The 20326-nt window shown below is 31.4% G+C and overlaps 1 protein-coding gene across 2 annotated transcripts; it reads right to left on the reverse strand.

Moving 5' to 3' along the window:
* Positions 1-2020: 2020 nt before the first annotated feature.
* On the reverse strand, positions 2021-13588 carry LOC134683131 (uncharacterized). 2 transcript variants are annotated; one of them, XM_063542247.1, is made up of 4 exons: positions 13386-13588; positions 5581-5710; positions 4044-4327; positions 2021-2767 (listed from the first exon to the last, which is right to left on the reverse strand). In XM_063542247.1, exons 1-4 carry the CDS (start codon positions 13435-13437, stop codon positions 2700-2702), a joined length of 534 nt encoding a protein of 177 aa, XP_063398317.1. In that variant the 5' UTR covers positions 13438-13588; the 3' UTR covers positions 2021-2699. The 2 variants fall into 2 exon arrangements, with proteins under 2 accessions (XP_063398317.1, XP_063398318.1); XM_063542248.1 differs by lacking the exon at positions 13386-13588 and adding an exon at positions 8154-8519.
* Between the last annotated feature and the right edge of the window lie 6738 nt (positions 13589-20326).

Raw genomic sequence — 20326 nt, forward strand, 5'->3', positions numbered from 1 at the left:
CAAATACTGAACTGTAAGTTCTTATATCTTTTTTATTTAATTTCCTTCTGAAATATCCCCAAAAAATTAAGCATTTAAAAGGAAAGGACAAACTTGTATTAAGGACTATTACCATGATTACGATACGAACATGTAACATTAATAATTGGACCCTTTGAAATGGCACGATATACCGAGGTTACAAAAACAAATTTATAATAGAAAATTACGATGTACCGATTGAAAGGTGAACAGTTAGAGGAGGGGAGTGGGAATAAAAGGCATGACTACCGTTAAGCACCAGTATGATGTTATAAAAAAAAATCAATTAGAAGAAAAGTATGCTGTATAATTTTACATACACAAGTACAGCACTGTAGCACAACTCCTGAGCACACATTATATTAGCACAATCTATATGAAACTATTAAACATTTACAAACATGAAAAAAGTACAAAATACAATAAAAAATAAATTACAATTTGATTAAAGCATTCTTCCTGGACGTTATTTTTTCTCTCAAATACTCAATCGTAACTACTCGGTCATTCTCGCTACACATCGTAGGTGTACCGAGAATGGCCGAGTAGCTACGATTGCTCAAATACTAACAAAATAATACTCGGAATGTAACAAAATCACAAAATGACAACTTTTGGTGTAGTACATAAATGAAAAGGTGCAGATGACGCATGATTAATCAGCATGGCTTTGATTTCCTCTGGTATATTTCTGTAATTACTCGACATAACATATAATAGTGTATACATATGTTAATATTTGAATCTTTGCTTTAATAATTGTATGTGGTTGGTTTAAGTTGTTTGTGGGCTGCTGTCATATACATTACACCACTGACAAACAACTATATATACAAAGCACATTAACACATATAAATACTTGTCTTGATGTCCAAAACAATTGACATCTGGGGATTAAACGTACTAGGTTTTTCTACCAAAGACCGGTGTGTAACATAAAATCAAACTCTAAATCGTTTTATCGGAATTGAATTGCCAGGACTTGCAATTTAAAAGATACTATAATACCCAACATGGGTAAGGAAAACTCAAATCAAAAAATAGTTTTCCGAAAAGCAATAAGTTCGTCCCATGTAAACAGACACACATTTACACAACACGAAGCTGGTGTAGAACCTTAAACAGTTCTAACCTTATCAAAAATGCGTGTACACGTGACAAATACTGCAGTAGCAAAATGATTTCCGTTCATGCGACTCATTTACGAGGTGAATGCAACATGTCATGAGGTATATAAAAACAAATAGGGAATATATCTTATACAAAAGAAATTTTGATTTTTTCAAGGTAGTACAGATAGTCGACCAGTAAAGAGCCTTCAAGGATTTGTTCTAGGTAAAATTAATAATGACTCATTATAATTAGACATACTATCCAGCAGAACCTCCGGTTCAATTTGTTTCGATAATTTTTATTTTTTAGATTAATGTTGTCAAAATGACGATAAAACCCAACTGAATATTATGTTAGGGCTATCAAAATGGTGGTTGAGGGTTATAATTTTGTATTTAGGAAACTTGACATTCATTTTTCAAAATTCACTTTTTGAGTTTTTTGTTCTGATCATGCAAATGTTGGCTACCCGTAAGGGAAATACAATTTAACTTAGAGCAGGAGGGGCATGCTATCATTTCAATGTAAATATTGTTTCGTATCATTCGGGAATCAATTACTAAATCTAGCAGTCAGACAATTTTGCCTTTCTTACTCCCTGATAAAAAAGTTGTGAATATGAATATTTTTTTGCGAAAAGAAAAAAAACCTCCTAAATTTCAGAGTTAATCATTGATTGCGTACAAAACACAGAAAGAAAGTTAATGGCATTTAGTACGCTGAAGATTAAAATTAAGACCACATAAAACATTAGAATACATTTAGATATAAATAAAACAATATTTGCCCTACAGTTAAAACGTCATGAATTACTTTTTGCCCTATATATGTTCTTATCCATTCGTGACAAGATAAGGGTGAACTTTCCGAATTTGCTGTTTAAAAAATGCAATAACCTTCGTCATTTTATCGCAGAGTTGGAGAAGCCAAATGTGTAAAAAAATCATGGAGAGCAGTATAAATACAAGAAGATTTACAGAATTAATCAGCCGAACCTATGTTACAATTTCAGTTTAATGTGATTCTCGGTTTCAGATTTAAAGAACTATAGGCCATAATATCGTATCTCTTCTATACAAACGAAAAAACCATGTCGTGATTGGTTGAATTCGCAATATGTATGACATTTCAAACCAATCGTTCTGCTTTGGTAAACGGTTTTGCCAAAAAAAATCCTTATGCTTTAGATTCCAGAATACAGCGATCTAAAACGGAACTATTATATTCAAATTGGTAATCACAATAAATAACTTGATCATATAATGTAATTTAGCATTTGCGACTGGTAATTTTAATAGCAAATTAATGCCGGAATCGATATCCCACAACATTGACTGCTTTATCACAGAATAATACACTCAGTGCAGAATTATTGGAAAACACTAACGGATGTCTCGTGTCACTAACATATTAACCCAATATCTGATCTTGAACTTTGATCTGGTACCTTGATCTGGTACTTTGTCTGTGTGATGAGTCTCTGATTATCATTTCCTTCCTGAATTATTTGATTAAAAGCGAACACAACGATGCGTGACAAGGCGACAGATAACTCTCACTTCCTGTCATAAAATATCCAAATACCACAAAACAATTGTACTGAATGACAGTAGGAATGTCCCAGAAGGAGAGGCTGAAATTAAAGATAAAAACAAATCATTTAAAAGCACTGTCATAAAAAGATCGAATCTCTATCGAAAAGAATCTAGTAATTGAGTCGGCCGTTTTCGATGTTTATATAAATTTGAATGCTTTTCAATTTAGACCTAGACTATGTATTCTCTCTTGGATACTAAGATTGTATAATATTCAATAAGCAATACAATTATATTTGTACATATATGTGGAATATCAATAAATGTGTCATGATACATTATTTTACAGTTTGTCGTATGTGTTCAACACCACTCAAAGAAATTAATAAAAAACATTACATGTTTGCACGTGCGTGTTAACACAATATAATAATGTACCTAATGTAAAATTGCACAGTAAACAAATATAACATGGCGAGACCAAACATTAAGATTTGACGTACTCATTCATTAGAACAGGAACCAATTTTGGGACGAACAGACGGATGGGCATATAGTACAACATGTCAGCCTTAGTGATATAGACTAGTAACCTTCTTCATACACACACAGAAAAATATCAATTATTTTTTCCAATTTCTTCTTTTTGGATACATAATTTATATCATCCAGTTTGATTTCCTCCTTATGGTGTCTATACATGGTCACTACAGAGCATGAAGAAATCGGCGAGAATCTAAGACGTCAAATATTTTGTTTATGTCATATTTCCGTATAGTTGAATTAATAAACATATTTTTGTAACTTCTTCGTTTTTTTCTGTTTGATATTGAAAAAACCCAGCTGATGTGAAGACAATGTGATTATCTAAGATCGAAACTATTTAAACTACTAAACATTGATTTCGCGTTCATTTTATGTTTACAGTTTGAACTTTCTTTGGTGTTTTGGATAAATCTGTGAATGAATTTCATAACTTACAAATTAGATAATAAAATGTGTTTAAGTACATAATTTATCGTAATCTATAGTGAAAACTTCTTCAGATGATTTGTTCGTATGGGAAAATATAGATTATTCATTTTGATAAAACTCAAAATCTTTTCGATGACCAACTTCCCTTTTTTATTCTATATTGAATCAATGCAATTAGTACGGTGTCTGACACCAAAAACTTTAGTCTCTGCATTAGCTAATCATAGATTATTTTTTTCCACGTGATGTTTGAATGTCGTGAGAGAAAAAATTGTGTATTGATACATGTATGTTTATATATTATATATTTTTTCAAACGACCGTTTAACCATTATAAAAACAAAAGATGTGGTATGATTGCCAATAAAACAATTTTCAAAAGATACGAAAATGACTTACCATTTTTGATTGCTACATTTGTTGAATTTAATGAATTATGTTTTCCCATGTGACTGGACTGTGACGATGTTATGATGTTATATTTTACTGTTGTCTCATGGTCTTTTGGAATTTTACTTGAGCAATCGTTCGCTTTCATCATATAATTTTGTAATTTTAACGTCACTTCCGGTGTCGGATGACAGTCAAATGGAGAGGAATAGTATCTTGCATATTTGCCTGTTATCTGTTGTAGACATGCTGGAACATGGTCCCCGACACAATAATAAAATTGAAACAAAAAACTGAAAAGAATGGAAAATAGATTATTATATATATATATAAATTTCATTTAAAAAATAATTGATAATTCATACTTCAGAAAAGAACATTTGTGCATATTAGTATGGGCAATTGATTATCTGTCGATTGAACTCAAACTTTTAATTTGTTAACTTAAAGTACATGTATGTGTAGTAGTTTAAAAGGTAAAATAATACATGTACTACATGAAGTTAATGTTTGTGTGTTTCGCGATAAGTCTATATGACAATGATTCAATAGCTAGGTATACGGGATTGGTTTTGCCATTGCAGGTTGAAGGCCATTCGGTTTAGCTGTAATGGTTCACATTTTAGTCCGATCGTCAGTTATGAATCGTTGCCTCGTTTGCAATCATCTCACATTTCCTTAATTTTAGATAGGAGAGCTAACATATAATTGTCCATGGTTGTCGTGCGTGTTTGATCTTAATCGGGAAATTTGAACAGTGCTGCTGTCATTTCAATACGATTATCTGTGCCGCATAATTTCCGAATCAAGCTAAATAATCAATTACCCACTGACAATATGTAAGAAGCAACACATATGACTGAAGTCCATTTTATAAGTTGTCTACTACTGTATTGTCCGTATTAACAACTCTCCGGCTGATCATTTTTGATCGTCTGCTTTCCTTTGATATTTTTTCTTAAATGTTATAGTTTAATGTTTAATGTTTCTTAATTCCTTTATTTGATATTATACTTCTAATTTTAATTCTCGATATTTTTTATAAACTGTTTATAATGGGTGATAAGGTCATACATGCACATGTACTGATTGACGTGTTAAAGGCCTGACTATGTCACTTTCAGATAAAAAAGAAACTTAAATAAAAGCGCTGTCCCTTTGCTATGAGTGTCTTATCTGCTGTGTATATACTGATTATGTGTCATTGGCGGATACCCCATTTTCTTTGTTTTTCTGTTATTCTGTACATAATACTATATCTATTGAAAGGTGTAATTTTTTAATATAGCGAATTATTACCTTTTATATTCATTGTTTAAAGTACGTATTTGAAACAAATAATCATGAAACGATTTCTAGCACAAAACAAAGAAATGTAACATACCAACAAACTACATGTAACTTTTGATTAATTTAATTGGATATCATAGTACATACATGTATTTACCTTATTTTTTAATGTATTTTTATATTTCATGGCAGGAAATCTAACTTTCGACCGACCAAGAAGCATTTAATTTTTTATTTCGTTTTTTTTCTGACTTACTTGCAAAGCGATGTTTCGTTTTCTTTAGAAAATTGATGCTGTGCCCTGATTAACTTTTGATCACTGTCTTTACATGATTCTTGTATAGTCATAAAACCCTGTTGTGTACAATTTCGACAAGCACCAACGACTAAAAGAAACAAAAATAAAATGTAATTATTAAGACATGAGAGCGTAACAAAGTAAGAGCAATTTTTCGGCTGTTTCATTTTGCACGGGGTATAGTAAATCCTTTCAAAATTATGCTTTTTTTTCTATTTTTGACAGTAGAACATGCAGGAAGTTGTATGTCTTGGCATGTTGGTGCTGAAAGCTATTTTTTATGTATACATTAACAAATTTGAACTAAAAAAGTAACTTTACACCCGTTTTCGGACAAAAGACATTCTTATTACGACAGGTAATTAATTTGAATAATTGTCTAGCCTCGACCTTAAACCTAAATATACATGCTTTTTAAGTTCTCAAATAAGTTTTATGTTTTAACATTCTAGCAGTTATATTGTATGCGAAATGCAAAAGGTTTTAACACAGAATGAAAATTTGTGAGACACAAATCAAGGGAAGAAATACTGGTGTCAAAAAGACCAATATCCAGTTTGAACATTTGAAAGATGTAATTTTTTGAAATAGATTAAAATTTTATATATTTTTTTTTCGAATTCAATGGATTACAACAGGACCATATCATACGTTTTCGTTCTTTTTCCTTTTTTTTTTAGAATGGATGCATTGTGTAATGCATTTTTATCAACCAATATGTTTAAATTGAAATACAATATTTTTCTCTTGTATCATTTATCTAAAGGATTTGAATACAAACAATTGTATATACAGGCTCCATTGAGTCTGTGCATTGTGTTACTAGAATGACATCTATATGGATAACTTATGTTTATATCGTACTAGTAGGACAATTCAAATTGAATATTTATGGCAGAATATGAGTATCTGTTGAAGGTCAATGTACAATGTATATATTCAGATGTGTACGCCATTCAAATGTTTACTTGAAGGAAATTCAAATTGACTTTTATTGTGGTATTAGTTGACAAAAACAAAAAACTATTTAGAATCCTTTTTTAGAATTATACACCATGTTTAGGCTTAACCATTAAATACAAGATTGTAATTTATATTTGTGCTACACAACATGAACTACTAGGGGGATTTTTTTTTTAAAGAATTCTTTCATTTTGGGCATGACCGGCCGACATGCTTCAATTTGTATTTTGGTTATTCCATTATTGCTAAATAACACAACATTAGGATATTGTAAACAAAACCGAATGATTGCTATAATTATAGTCTTACAACGGTTTGGATAAATTTCACGAGGACGAATGGCGAAGACCGCTCGACATCATTCAATTTGTATTTTGTTATTTCATCATTAATTAATAACAGAACATTCTGATATATAATACAAACTAAATAATGATTTATTTCGCTTGTTTTGAGAATTTTCAGATGTATAAGTACCATTACTTTGATGTAGATATGATATGTGTCGTATCAAGAACTCATTTCATTTTTTTGCACGCAATAGTAAGTTCAGAAGCTATGAAAGTAAATCACGCATTTCGTCCAAGAGACAACACATAATTGATTCAATGCTATCAAATTATACATTTGTAAGAAAAAGAGTCAAGTGTTTTCTACAATCAAGGTACCAAATGTATGTCATGCGGAGTCATATGTTTTCAAATAGAGCAATGCTCTTGTTTTCTTTTGCAATCAAGCTAACCCCCATCATATGCATTGATTGGGGAAACTTATATTATACATTAAAACCACAAATATTCAGGAATTACCTGACTTTCTTATCACATTCCGGTTAATCGAAATCACCTTCTCTTTTTGGTCAATGGCTAGACCAACACTGTTACATGTACACACACACGGTAGTGTTAACAACAAGATATGAAAATTTAGAGTAAACTTTGACATAATAATTGATTGATTGATGGTTGCTTAAATACGGACACACCTACATAATTTCAACTTGCATACACATTCATGTGTAAAATATGTATAACATCTATTCGAACAGGTTTACCAATTGAAAATCCCTTCCAAAAAAGACACGGACGTGAATCGTAAGTTGTATTCACGCTGGCATATACACCCAGCATATATATGCATTCAATGCTCCGGTTTTCACTTAGTCTTAGGTTTTTGTTTTGACATACGGTCAGCATAAGTAAAGGGTCGGGTGGAGAAGGCCACGTGAGGTGCGCATGCAAAACAATTGTTAGCCCCCTACGAACGGTAATAGTCACATTTCAAACTGTCTGGACGATGTGATGTTCATAATTTATGTCTGTCAGTTTTCCGGATGATTCGAGCGTTAGTACTCAATTAGGTCTATTGGACTATCCTATATATTTTTGTGTTTTTTGCTTTACTTGTTATGTGCAATGGATTAAGTGCAAAGTTATAAAAACATCGACAATACTAAGACATTTGCATTTTTTTTTAAACAGATTTTTTTCTACAAATACCATCAAAGAATTACTTAGATTTTGTTTTTTAAACTGATCCTATCTACAGTAAATATATTTTGAACTTACCTTTCATGAAATAGATTATAACGACAACCAATAACATCTTGTTTTGTTAAATCGATATCAAAATATTAAATTTGGACTATATTTTACGTGTGTACATGTAACAGTATGACCCTTATCAACTTTCCCAAATTGTATTGTGACTAATACGTTATTTGCACAACTATGCATGTAACAAAAATGTCACAAAGTCCTATGCACTGATATGTGCCAATCACTTGTTTTGTATTTAATCACCCACGTGGAAAAAAGTGAATAGTTGAAATATACATTTGTATTGAACATATTTTTATCAATATATGAATAATATATATTTTCTTCAATGATCGGATGTAAGTGTCCATTGATCATCCTTCCGGAAATTTACATATAATTCAAGAACCGTGTGAATTTTTCAAGCTTGACTGAAAGCGGAATAATTCGATTAGTAAACAAAATATGACTCTTCTGTTGTTTTGTTTATTTGCCTTATAGGGTATTTTCATATAAAATTTAAAATTACATCATTTCAAATATTATACAATCTTTTTTTCAAATGTAAACAAATAGTGTTTCGTACAGGTACACATTTTATCAGTACTAAATTACATTTTGATAAGTGCGTAGATAAGAAAGTTTACTTTTTACTAAATAAAAATGTAGGCAAACATTTTAAATGTTTGAATAAGATTTATACCTGTAAAACGCCTTTTTGCATTTATTAAAGCTAGATGTAAAATTCCCGATTATTTGTTTAAGACCGAAAATACGGTGTAGAATTACACAAAAGATAATATTGTTGTCTTAACCTACTTTATATAATGTCTTTCTGTAAAAAAAAAACTTAGACTTTGAACAATATAAAAGTTGAATATTGTGCTTGGCCATGATATCGATATTAAAGATCTTCAATAGAAAAAAAGAAGTTTAGATTGTGGTATGATATCGATCTAAGTTACACGATGTAAGCCAACCATCGATTCACAAAACCAAAGTTAAGGGGTATATAATCAGCTAAACGTTGCAGGGAACGTTACATATATCACATTCATTTTTTTTTGTATTTCTAAAATTCGTAAATTAATAAACATAATCGTAAAGCTAGAATTATCATTTCCTTGTCTATACTTTCTGCAATGCTTCTACATAACATGTGTGTAATACCGGCCGCTGCACCATCATTCAATATCGTTTAACTGCAGAGGGATGTTTCACGAATTAACCCAGTAAACTGATTTATTAAGATATTTGTTAACAAGAAGATAGAATTTCTTATTTCCACGTTTAATACTTGATTTAACAACATAACACGTCCTAAGGCCATGAATAATTTGATTTCATAAAGTTAAAATGTCTTCATCGTTCATGGGTATAATACAGTGAAATTGAACGTGTTATTATTATAAATATTAAATAGGATATCTTATCTGATTAAACAACCATTTATCAGGTAAGCATGACTTAACCTACCATCTATTAATTAATATGTACATAGTTAGAATTTGATATACGGATAACGTGTATTTATTTAAATTCTAATTTATATAAAGCTGGATAAATGTTGACCTAGGGATAAAGTTGCTCCGGTTTAATGGTATTCATACTTTGAACACTGAAATTCAGCGTCTTGAATACTGTCGTCTTTTGCTTGAAGATTGCAATACATCGTTCCTCTTATCTTGTATATGCTATGTTTTTCAAAAGAGGGACGAAAGATACCAAAGGGACAGTCAAACTCATAAATCTAAAACAAACTGACAACGCCATGGCTAAATATGAAAAAGACAAACAGAAAAACAATAGTACACATGACACAACATCGAAAAATAAAGAATAAACAACACGAACCCCACCAAACACTAGGGGTGATATCAGGTGCTCCGGAAGGGTAAGCAGATCCTGCTACACATGCGGCACCCGTCGTGTTGCTTATGTGATTACAAATCCGGTAAATAGTCTACATTTTATACTAATGTTTCATAATTAAAAACACCGTCTCTTGTTAGTTCTGCAAAAAAGTAAAGTGTCTCATTTCGTATGCAAATAAATCTTTATTGCATGTTCCTTGTTTAACCTTTATTATGAATGCTCGATTTTTGTTTAGGTCACATAGTTTTATGTTAAACTTTGGAAGAAAAATACCAGATAATCGATTTTTCCGTTATTTGAGAATTACTATAAAGGCTTGTCATGTGCACTGGGATAAGGAAAAATGGTCACACAATGTAAATTATGAAATCGTCAGATCAATGTATGGGCGCCCCAATGTATATACAATTTGAAACACGTGAATTAACTTGAGCTTTAAGCTAAGATGATCACAATACGAGTTTGTTCATTGTTGCCTATAATTGCTTAACTTAATTTCTTAATTTCAACTTTGGTGGACAGTTGTTTCAATGGCATTCATACCACACCTTCTAAGTTTTATATTGTAACCAGAAAAAGGGGAATATATTGCATTTGTCTCTCGCTCTCTCTTACTTTTTGAGTTATTTTCCCAATTCAAATTCAGAAACAAAGGCATACGAATCCAACAGGATAAACTACTTTAATTCTGAGTTCAAACCTTTGCGCTATAGTAATGAAATATTTTTGCAATGTCCAATAGTTACACAAGAGGAAGAAAACAATGAATTGTTGAACCAAACTACATTGTGACTATCACATATAAAATAAATGTAAACACAACCGTACATATCAACAAGAACTATGTATATCATTATCTATAAAACAAAGGGATTTACTCAAGTTGAAAATGTTGATTTTAAAACCTAACATTATTCACAGGACAGCTCTTGACAAAACTAATATAGAAGTGACAGCATGCAAGAACACCCATAAAACTTTAAAAAAATTCTGCTAATGTATGATTTCTCTCATCTTTCTAATTTTTCGTTTTGAATATCTGATTGAATTCGAGCATATGAAGTATAATATACAAATTCCACTGCTGACTAATTTTGATGATTGTTTTTCGCTAAAAACCCAGCAGCAAATATCTCATGTAGATTCAGGACGAGAGTTATCATACAATGAGTTGAATATGTTACATGTTACAACATGCAGCAAATTGTTACTGGCAATGCAAAAATGAGGGTCTAATTGTAAGGGGAAAGAAATTGTCATTATTAAATCATTTAAATAGCATTATTCTGGATGGACGTACAAAATGTAGCTGCGACAAAAATACAAAAGGAGGATCGAGAAGATAATGTTGCATGGTGTTCATGATTCTCAAACAACCCCTTTAAACGAACGTCATTTAAATATATGATAGCATACAACTGGGTAAAACAAATTAAATATGAATTTGTATAGTTATAGTAAAAAAGAATTTAAGTAGATTACAAGTGAATTGCTGACTGAAGAATATCAGCATGTTATAAATAGCAATATAAGATAGAATTGTGTGGTAGTTATTATATAACAAAACTAAGAAATGGCCTTGGTAGGACCTTCGTTTTTCTCAATTCAAGGACAGCTGTCAGCCTGATGCGACAAAAGACACGTTGGGTCAAAATATCTTTTTTTATTGTTTCAACAACATGTGTAATTTGTATGAAAGTATATATATAACGCAATTTTCAGATATTTTCCTAAAATTTAATTTAACATATTTTGAATTCGAAATTACGGTCATGACGGTTGCTAAGCTTGTTATAAACAGCAAGCAGCGTTTAACGACCGGTCTAAATAAAACCAAAAAGTAACCATATTCCACTACATTATTCATTAAAAAGTGAAACAGTCCGAGAGCTATTTGATCACATTGCACCTTCGTTATTATGACAAGCATAACATAATCAGATGCAGATATCATTTACACATGTGTAATTGTGCATATACAATTGTATGCATTACTTAACTTTTTTTTCTTAAACGTTTGAAAAAGTATTATTTCACCCCTACTGTTTTTAACAAAAAAACATGTGAAAATTAGAATATTCAACAAAATTTATTTCAATAGCAATGTGTTAGTCTTCATAACATTTTGCTATTTAATAATATATTTTATATAAACGTTTTAAGAGTTTATAATATTGACTGGGGTCATGTTGTCTTTTGAGGTGAAGCTGTAACATGTATTCAAAAAAGAATTCAATACGCAGGTATTGGTGTATGCGATGTACACCATGCCTCATGTTTGTCATTATAAAACGCGTCTACCAACATTAATGTAATACTTGCCACTGGACTAGGATTAATCTGTTAATGAAACAGCTATCCATCATTTATTTACTAAACTATGTCTTAGGATACAGGATTAGAAGGTGTGCCGTTTATAGTTAAAATACTGCAATTTATTTGTGTTGAATATTGTTTTTTTTTTCAAGTTCAGTAGCTTTATATATTTGCTGTGAATATACATAAACTCTTTTCATTTGTGTTTGTTTTTCTGCATCAGATACGAGGAGGATTGTTAGAGCTTTTAAGATCACAATCCTAGAGCATCGTCCCTTGGTGTCTGTTGCAGCTAAACAATCATTTATTTTTATATTTTATATTTATACATTTTCAGCAAAATATTATAAAATCAAGTGAGAAAAAAAAATGGGGTTTGCCACATCTCTGGAGTAGCAACTCTCAAATACTTTTTTATTTAACAAATAATACCTGTATGACTATTTCAATAGTTTATTTTACAATGTTATGTAAAATACTGTATGTTGTATCAATCATATATGTTATGTGTATATGCCCCCCTGGGGACCTAATTTGGAAAATAAAATTTATCTTATCTTATCTTATCTTATAGACGAATACTAGTATTCATAAAACATTATCTCTATAGGGCTTGTATATCGTCTTTTTATCGTGAATTTAAATCCACTGTTGAGATATATACGAACTTAGTATTATTTTTCATCAAATGCAAACAATAAAAAGATTAATTTCCCTGTCCTTATCTGGTATTTTAAAAGACGTGATAAAACTGTGTGTAAAATAAATAATACGTACAATCATGTAGAGTATAATCAATAAAAAAAATAAAAGTTTATACAAGTTAATACAAAGAGGAAGTGTATATGTACATTTAGATTGACTTCGATAGATCCACGTGGTAATTTTTGTCTTCTTCATTTGATGAATGATAAATGTTTGCATGGTTTGTTATATTAGCATTGACAATACATATCGATTTCAGTGGCCTAATTAGAGATTTTTAACCCATTTGACCCTATAACACCACAGACGACGACTTGTAGCTATCATCAGACATATCAATTAAAGGTTAATTAAGTAAAAACTTACCTGAAAAAACATCAATACAGAAAAAGACTGAAATTAATATGTAAATATCCATTGAATAAAACTGATCGCGTTTTATACACCTGACATTTTTATTTTCTCTATCATGTTTCAAAATGAAAGTGAACTTTGCTTATCCGTGTACGTAAAACGTTTAATCATAGGTAAAAATAGGATACACCTACATATTTACAGGTGTATACATCTTTGACAATTTTCGTTGTACGGTATGTGCTTACTATGCGGCACAAATGCGGAATTCCGGATGTTAAGTTGACTTAGTAGCCTTGATTATAGCTTATCAGTCGGCTATTTGTTTACTTTTGTATATGATCTAATCGATTATGTGAACTCGTAACAGATGCAATTGAGGGTTGGAAAGGCCATCGATCATCGTCTATTTTTAATTTGACATTTCACTTGTCAATTTAAGCAATTTAGAATGTTTCCCCCCAACCGAGATAACAAAAAAATACTTTAATCTTTTGACATTTGAAAGTGTGAAAAAATGAAAAGAGGTTTAACACAAAACAAAAAAGTAGATAAAAAACCCACAATCTTTCATGTATTATAATTTAAAATGAAAATGTAACAGACACGTTGAAAGGAAAATATTTAATTATAGACAACCTTAAATGCTTGAAGTAAAAAAAAATTGAGGTAAAGAAGAACGAAAAAAGGCAATAAAAATAAAAAACAAAACAAACTACATTTTTAATTCGATCCGGAATTCGAGAGTGTACTAGAATCAATCATCAAAGAAAACATGTAAAATTATATCAAAATGTTAAATCCTGATTGAATAGAACTTGACTCTTGAAAATAACCAATGGAATCTGATTGAACTTAACCGTCGCACTTGACTTAAAGTAGCTTATTTTTTCCCTATACATTATATCATTTTTGCCTTTGAATTGGAAAACTCCATATGTTCTACTGTACAAATTATGAAATAATAAAGTTCATCAATAAATCTGTCATTGCATGCTGATAGGTCGACAGATAATTTTACACATGTACATCAAACACTACAGTTGTCACTAACAGGCATATAATAGAGCTACAGTAAATAATACATTTTGTGATACTCTTGCATTAGCAGAAAAATATCCCTTTGAGAAGGTTCTTTCTAAATTTTGTAAAGCAGTATTAGGACTGAAAAAGACAGCCACTAACATAGTTGCTAGATCAGAATTAGGTAGATTTACTTTGGACTCCTATATAAAAACTCAAACACTGATGTATTTTTATAGAATAAATTGTAATGATATTAACCCCCTGGTTAAAGAATCTCTACAAACAAATATAAATTTACAGTCAGAAGGAATTTATTCTTGGTACTCATTTGCAGATAAATGTTTTGAAGAAATCAAAATAAACCCAGAAAATTACTCTAATAATAATGTATCTTTTAAACAATCCAAAAAATGTTAAAATATAATATAAAACAGTGTGTTTCAGAGGAATATGAAAAAAATACTTTAAATAAACTTTCAAAAATATATTCCTCATACAAACTTTGTCTTTATGGGAAATTAAAATAATTGTCAGTCTGAGGAATATTTAAATTGCAATAATTTTATACATAGGCAGTTACACTCAAATTTTAGACTTAGCGATCATTCCCTAGGCATTGAATTAGGAAGGTACAGAAACATTTCAAGAGCACAAAGATTATGTAAAAAATGTGAAGTCGATCCTAGATGATGAATTTCATTTCTTTTTGTACTGTGACATTAACATATATTTGCGTTCTAATCTTTTTGCTTATCTAAAAGACTATGTACCATTATTTCAAATTCTTGATGCATTCAATTAACTTAAACACATTCTAAGCCCCATCCCTGAACATTTTTGTCATATTAGAGTCTTCATTAAATAGTCTTTAGAACTGAGGGAGTCAGACCTGTGTCAGGCAAGGTTATGATGGTGTTTTTTACATACATTTATAATTGAACTCTTACGTTCTAATATTCTATATATTGTATTGCATTATATTGTATTTCATTGTATTAAATTGTATTTCATTGTATTGCATTGTATTGTATAAAATTGTTGTTTGATTGTATTGCTTGACCCTCATGGGTGTAATTTTGCAATAAAGATTTTATAATGCTATAACACAAACTGGATATGCATATTCATTGGAGAGGTTAGTATGACTAGTTTTTGTATACTATTTGTTTGTACTGTCCAGCTTTGTACTACTAGTACATAGTCCTTTTTGAAACGGTGACATACAATGTACCATGAGTTATCTTGCGTTCTGAATAATTCTTGACAAATCTTTAAATATGAATAAATAATAAATTAAGTTAAAAAAAATATGAGTTAATTATTTGATATTTACACCTAATTTTTTCAATGATACAAAAAGCGATAAACACGAAAGAAAGTTAAAATGTCAATACCACCCAACATTTAAAAACCAAAAACCAAAAACACACATCTTATCTTAGTATTTATTTTCTTTAAAACCACACAAATGACGATGACGCTGGACGGCTTCTAAACGTCTATCGGCAAATGCAGGACAAGATCATGTAAATTTACCCTGCTTTATACTAAACCGTCACGCTGAGTTGGAGTTTTAACGTGATAAATTTACATTGTAGTGTACACATAGTAACAGTCAGCTGGAAGACATGTCACCGTACGAGGACACATTACTGTGACACCGAACCGACTTGTCTTTGCTATTTCTCCTGATATTGCGTACGTAGCGGAGGTGCAATACATACTAATTTTGAAGTATTTGTTTTGGCCCGATTTTTTTTTATTTTTGTGTGCGTCATTGATGAATCTTATATGTAGACGAAACGCTCGCCTGGCGTCTAGCGTACTCAAGTATAATCCTGATACCTTTGATAAATACATGTATTAGTAAGGTTAAAGTCCACGACCTCCAGTATCCGCGTCGAACAAACTACCACGAGACCATCATTGAAAATCGGAATCTTTTGGGGTTTTCACTAGTATTTGATTTTTTTAAAATTTAAATGCAACACTTTTCAAGACAAACGTTCCCTATTCACACAAACACCTTAAAAATCAAATCATATTTTCTTCTGAAATGAAATACACCCGGTTTTTATTACATACGACTTGAAATAAGTTACATGTATTTAAATTTCTATTAATGATGAGTACTAGCATAAAGAATTTATTTTGCGATAGAATAATTACAACCTGTGAATCAGTAAAACGCCTGGTATTTATAAGCTCACACATTGTATATATAGAAAATAAGATAATCTAAAAATATTTGCCAAGTGGGTCAGTTTTTCTTTATATACAACTTTGATGCGTTTTTTTTCGGGTGGGATGCAGAACGACATACTCGTGTTAGATTAAATTGGTTTGTTGAAAGGCATGTGAATCTCTTTAAAGTTAAGGTACGATCCTAAAAACATCTGTAGTTCTGTTTATTATATCTTTTTCCAATTACATCTGCATTGGGTTGAGAGTTTATAAGTGGTCAAAATAAGTGCCCACTTCATTTCTCTTGTAATGTTATCAGGTTAAAAAAATTATTAAGAAACTAAGGTTTCAACTCCCTCAGGCAAAGTTGGCTTTAGATGAATTTGGCTATTTATTTTAGGTATTTTTGACATACAGCTCTTCAACGGTTTCGGTACTTATACATCTTCGGATTTCAAATGTTTGGCTTTGAGCGTTCCTGATGAAGGTAAATCCAGAAAAGCGCTTCGGACGCAAGAAATTAATAACGTGTTGTTTTCAATATTTTACATCACTGGGTCGATACCTCTGCTGGTGGACTATCAGTCCCCGAGGGTATCATCAGCTCAGTAGTCAGTATTTCGGTACTGACATGATTAAACAAACTTTACTAAAATTGTTCGTTTATAAATTTATAAATTATTAAGAAACTAAGGTTTCAACTCCCTCAGGCAAAGTTGGCTTTAGATGAATTTGGCTATTTATTTTAGGTATTTTTGACATACAGCTCTTCAACGGTTTCGGTACTTATACATCTTCGGATTTCAAATGTTTGGCTTTGAGCGTTCCTGATGAAGGTAAATCCAGAAAAGCGCTTCGGACGCAAGAAATTAATAACGTGTTGTTTTCAATATTTTACATCACTGGGTCGATACCTCTGCTGGTGGACTATCAGTCCCCGAGGGTATCATCAGCTCAGTAGTCAGTATTTCGGTACTGACATGATTAAACAAACTTTACTAAAATTGTTCGTTTATAAATTTATAAATTATTAAGAAACTAAGGTTTCAACTCCCTCAGGCAAAGTTGGCTTTAGATGAATTTGGCTATTTATTTTAGGTATTTTTGACATACAGCTCTTCAACGGTTTCGGTACTTATACATCTTCGGATTTCAAATGTTTGGCTTTGAGCGTTCCTGATGAAGGTAAATCCAGAAAAGCGCTTCGGACGCAAGAAATTAATAACGTGTTGTTTTCAATATTTTACATCACTGGGTCGATACCTCTGCTGGTGGACTATCAGTCCCCGAGGGTATGATCAGCTCAGTAGTCAGTATTTCGGTACTGACATGATTAAACAAAATTTACTAAAATTTTTCGTTTATAAATTTATAAATTATTAAGAAACTAAGGTTTCAACTCCCTCAGGCAAAGTTGGCTTTAGATGAATTTGGCTATTTATTTTAGGTATTTTTGACATACAGCTCTTCAACGGTTTCGGTACTTATACATCTTCGGATTTCAAATGTTTGGCTTTGAGCGTTCCTGATGAAGGTAAATCCAGAAAAGCGCTTCGGACGCAAGAAATTAATAACGTGTTGTTTTCAATATTTTACATCACTGGGTCGATACCTCTGCTGGTGGACTATCAGTCCCCGAGGGTATCATCAGCTCAGTAGTCAGTATTTCGGTACTGACATGATTAAACAAACTTTACTAAAATTGTTCGTTTATAAATTTATAAATTATTAAGAAACTAAGGTTTCAACTCCCTCAGGCAAAGTTGGCTTTAGATGAATTTGGCTATTTATTTTAGGTATTTTTGACATACAGCTCTTCAACGGTTTCGGTACTTATACATCTTCGGATTTCAAATGTTTGGCTTTGAGCGTTCCTGGTGAAGGTAAATCCAGAAAAGGGCTTCGGACGCAAGAAATTAATAACGTGTTGTTTTCAATATTTTACATCACTGGGTCGATACCTCTGCTGGTGGACTATCAGTCCCCGAGGGTATCATCAGCTCAGTAGTCAGTATTTCGGTACTGACATGATTAAACAAACTTTACTAAAATTGTTCGTTTATAAATTTATAAATTATTAAGAAACTAAGGTTTCAACTCCCTCAGGCAAAGTTGGCTTTAGATGAATTTGGCTATTTATTTTAGGTATTTTTGACATACAGCTCTTCAACGGTTTCGGTACTTATACATCTTCGGATTTCAAATGTTTGGCTTTGAGCGTTCCTGATGAAGGTAAATCCAGAAAAGCGCTTCGGACGCAAGAAATTAATAACGTGTTGTTTTCAATATTTTACATCACTGGGTCGATACCTCTGCTGGTGGACTATCAGTCCCCGAGGGTATCATCAGCTCAGTAGTCAGTATTTCGGTACTGACATGATTAAACAAACTTTACTAAAATTGTTCGTTTATAAATTTATAAATTATTAAGAAACTAAGGTTTCAACTCCCTCAGGCAAAGTTGGCTTTAGATGAATTTGGCTATTTATTTTAGGTATTTTTGACATACAGCTCTTCAACGGTTTCGGTACTTATACATCTTCGGATTTCAAATGTTTGGCTTTGAGCGTTCCTGATGAAGGTAAATCCAGAAAAGCGCTTCGGACGCAAGAAATTAATAACGTGTTGTTTTCAATATTTTAAAACAAATTTAAGATGATACACAAAAAATCAAGCGCGTTCAAGTAATGTTCAGCGGTAAAAGATTCGTCCATTGGCCAAGCTCAAGAGTCTACAACAGTCAATTTAGTTTCTAGTAAATCATTATTTGACATTTTTGCATCATCTAAAGAATCAGTTTACCATGCTGATGTCGATCCTACATACAATGTAGCTTATTGAATATTTAGTAGTATATCTTCCATGTGTCTCATACGTGTATCAGTTCAAAAGGTGTTTTTATATTACATTAACTTTATTTAATACTAGACCAGAACGCAGATGATTCAAAAACAAATGTTAATTTTAAGGACTTTGTTACCAGCTTTTTCTATACTAGAACAGAGATCATATTGAACTGAACTGCCAAAAGTCACGCATATTAAGTTACACATGGCATTCTGATTTTTATCACCGATAAAACTTGCCATTATATAACCATACGAAGATATTGTAAGTGGCTTGAACGAGTGTTCATTGCATTAACGGAAATGTATTAGTATTCTTTGAGTCAACAACTATTCGAGCTCACTATGACTTTTATAAATTCACAAAAAACTATGTAAACTATACATTTACAAGTGCAACCATCTTTTTTAGTTTTTATTACACAGCCGTCACGCTGTGCAAACTTAACGGCGCACATTCGGAATTGCGGATGTAACATTTGGGCTTTGGTTAGAGCTTATCATTTAGATGCTTGAATATTTTACAAAAGAACATTATCTAACCGATTACGCGAACTCTTAACAGATACTGCAGAAGTGTGAAAGGATTTTTTAAAGATTATTCTCTAAGTTGAATGTGTCATATATCAACGTAAGTATTTTTTTCGAACTAAGATCAACACAAAACATGTATTATGTTTTTTCTTTGGACAAAATAATAGAAAATAAAAAAAAAACCTTTTTGAAAAATCTTTTTCTACATAAGGCTATCAACTGATGGTGAAAATGTCACAGAAAGGTTAAGGAACAGTTCTAACAGACAACCCTAAATGTTTAAAGTGATAGACTGCTTAGTTACAGACGAATGCTGAAGGACAAAAAAAGACATTACGGTAAAAACAAATACGATATCAAAAA

Source organism: Mytilus trossulus, chromosome 9, assembly GCF_036588685.1.
Source record: "Mytilus trossulus isolate FHL-02 chromosome 9, PNRI_Mtr1.1.1.hap1, whole genome shotgun sequence".
NCBI classification, from domain to species: Eukaryota; Metazoa; Mollusca; class Bivalvia; order Mytilida; family Mytilidae; genus Mytilus; species Mytilus trossulus.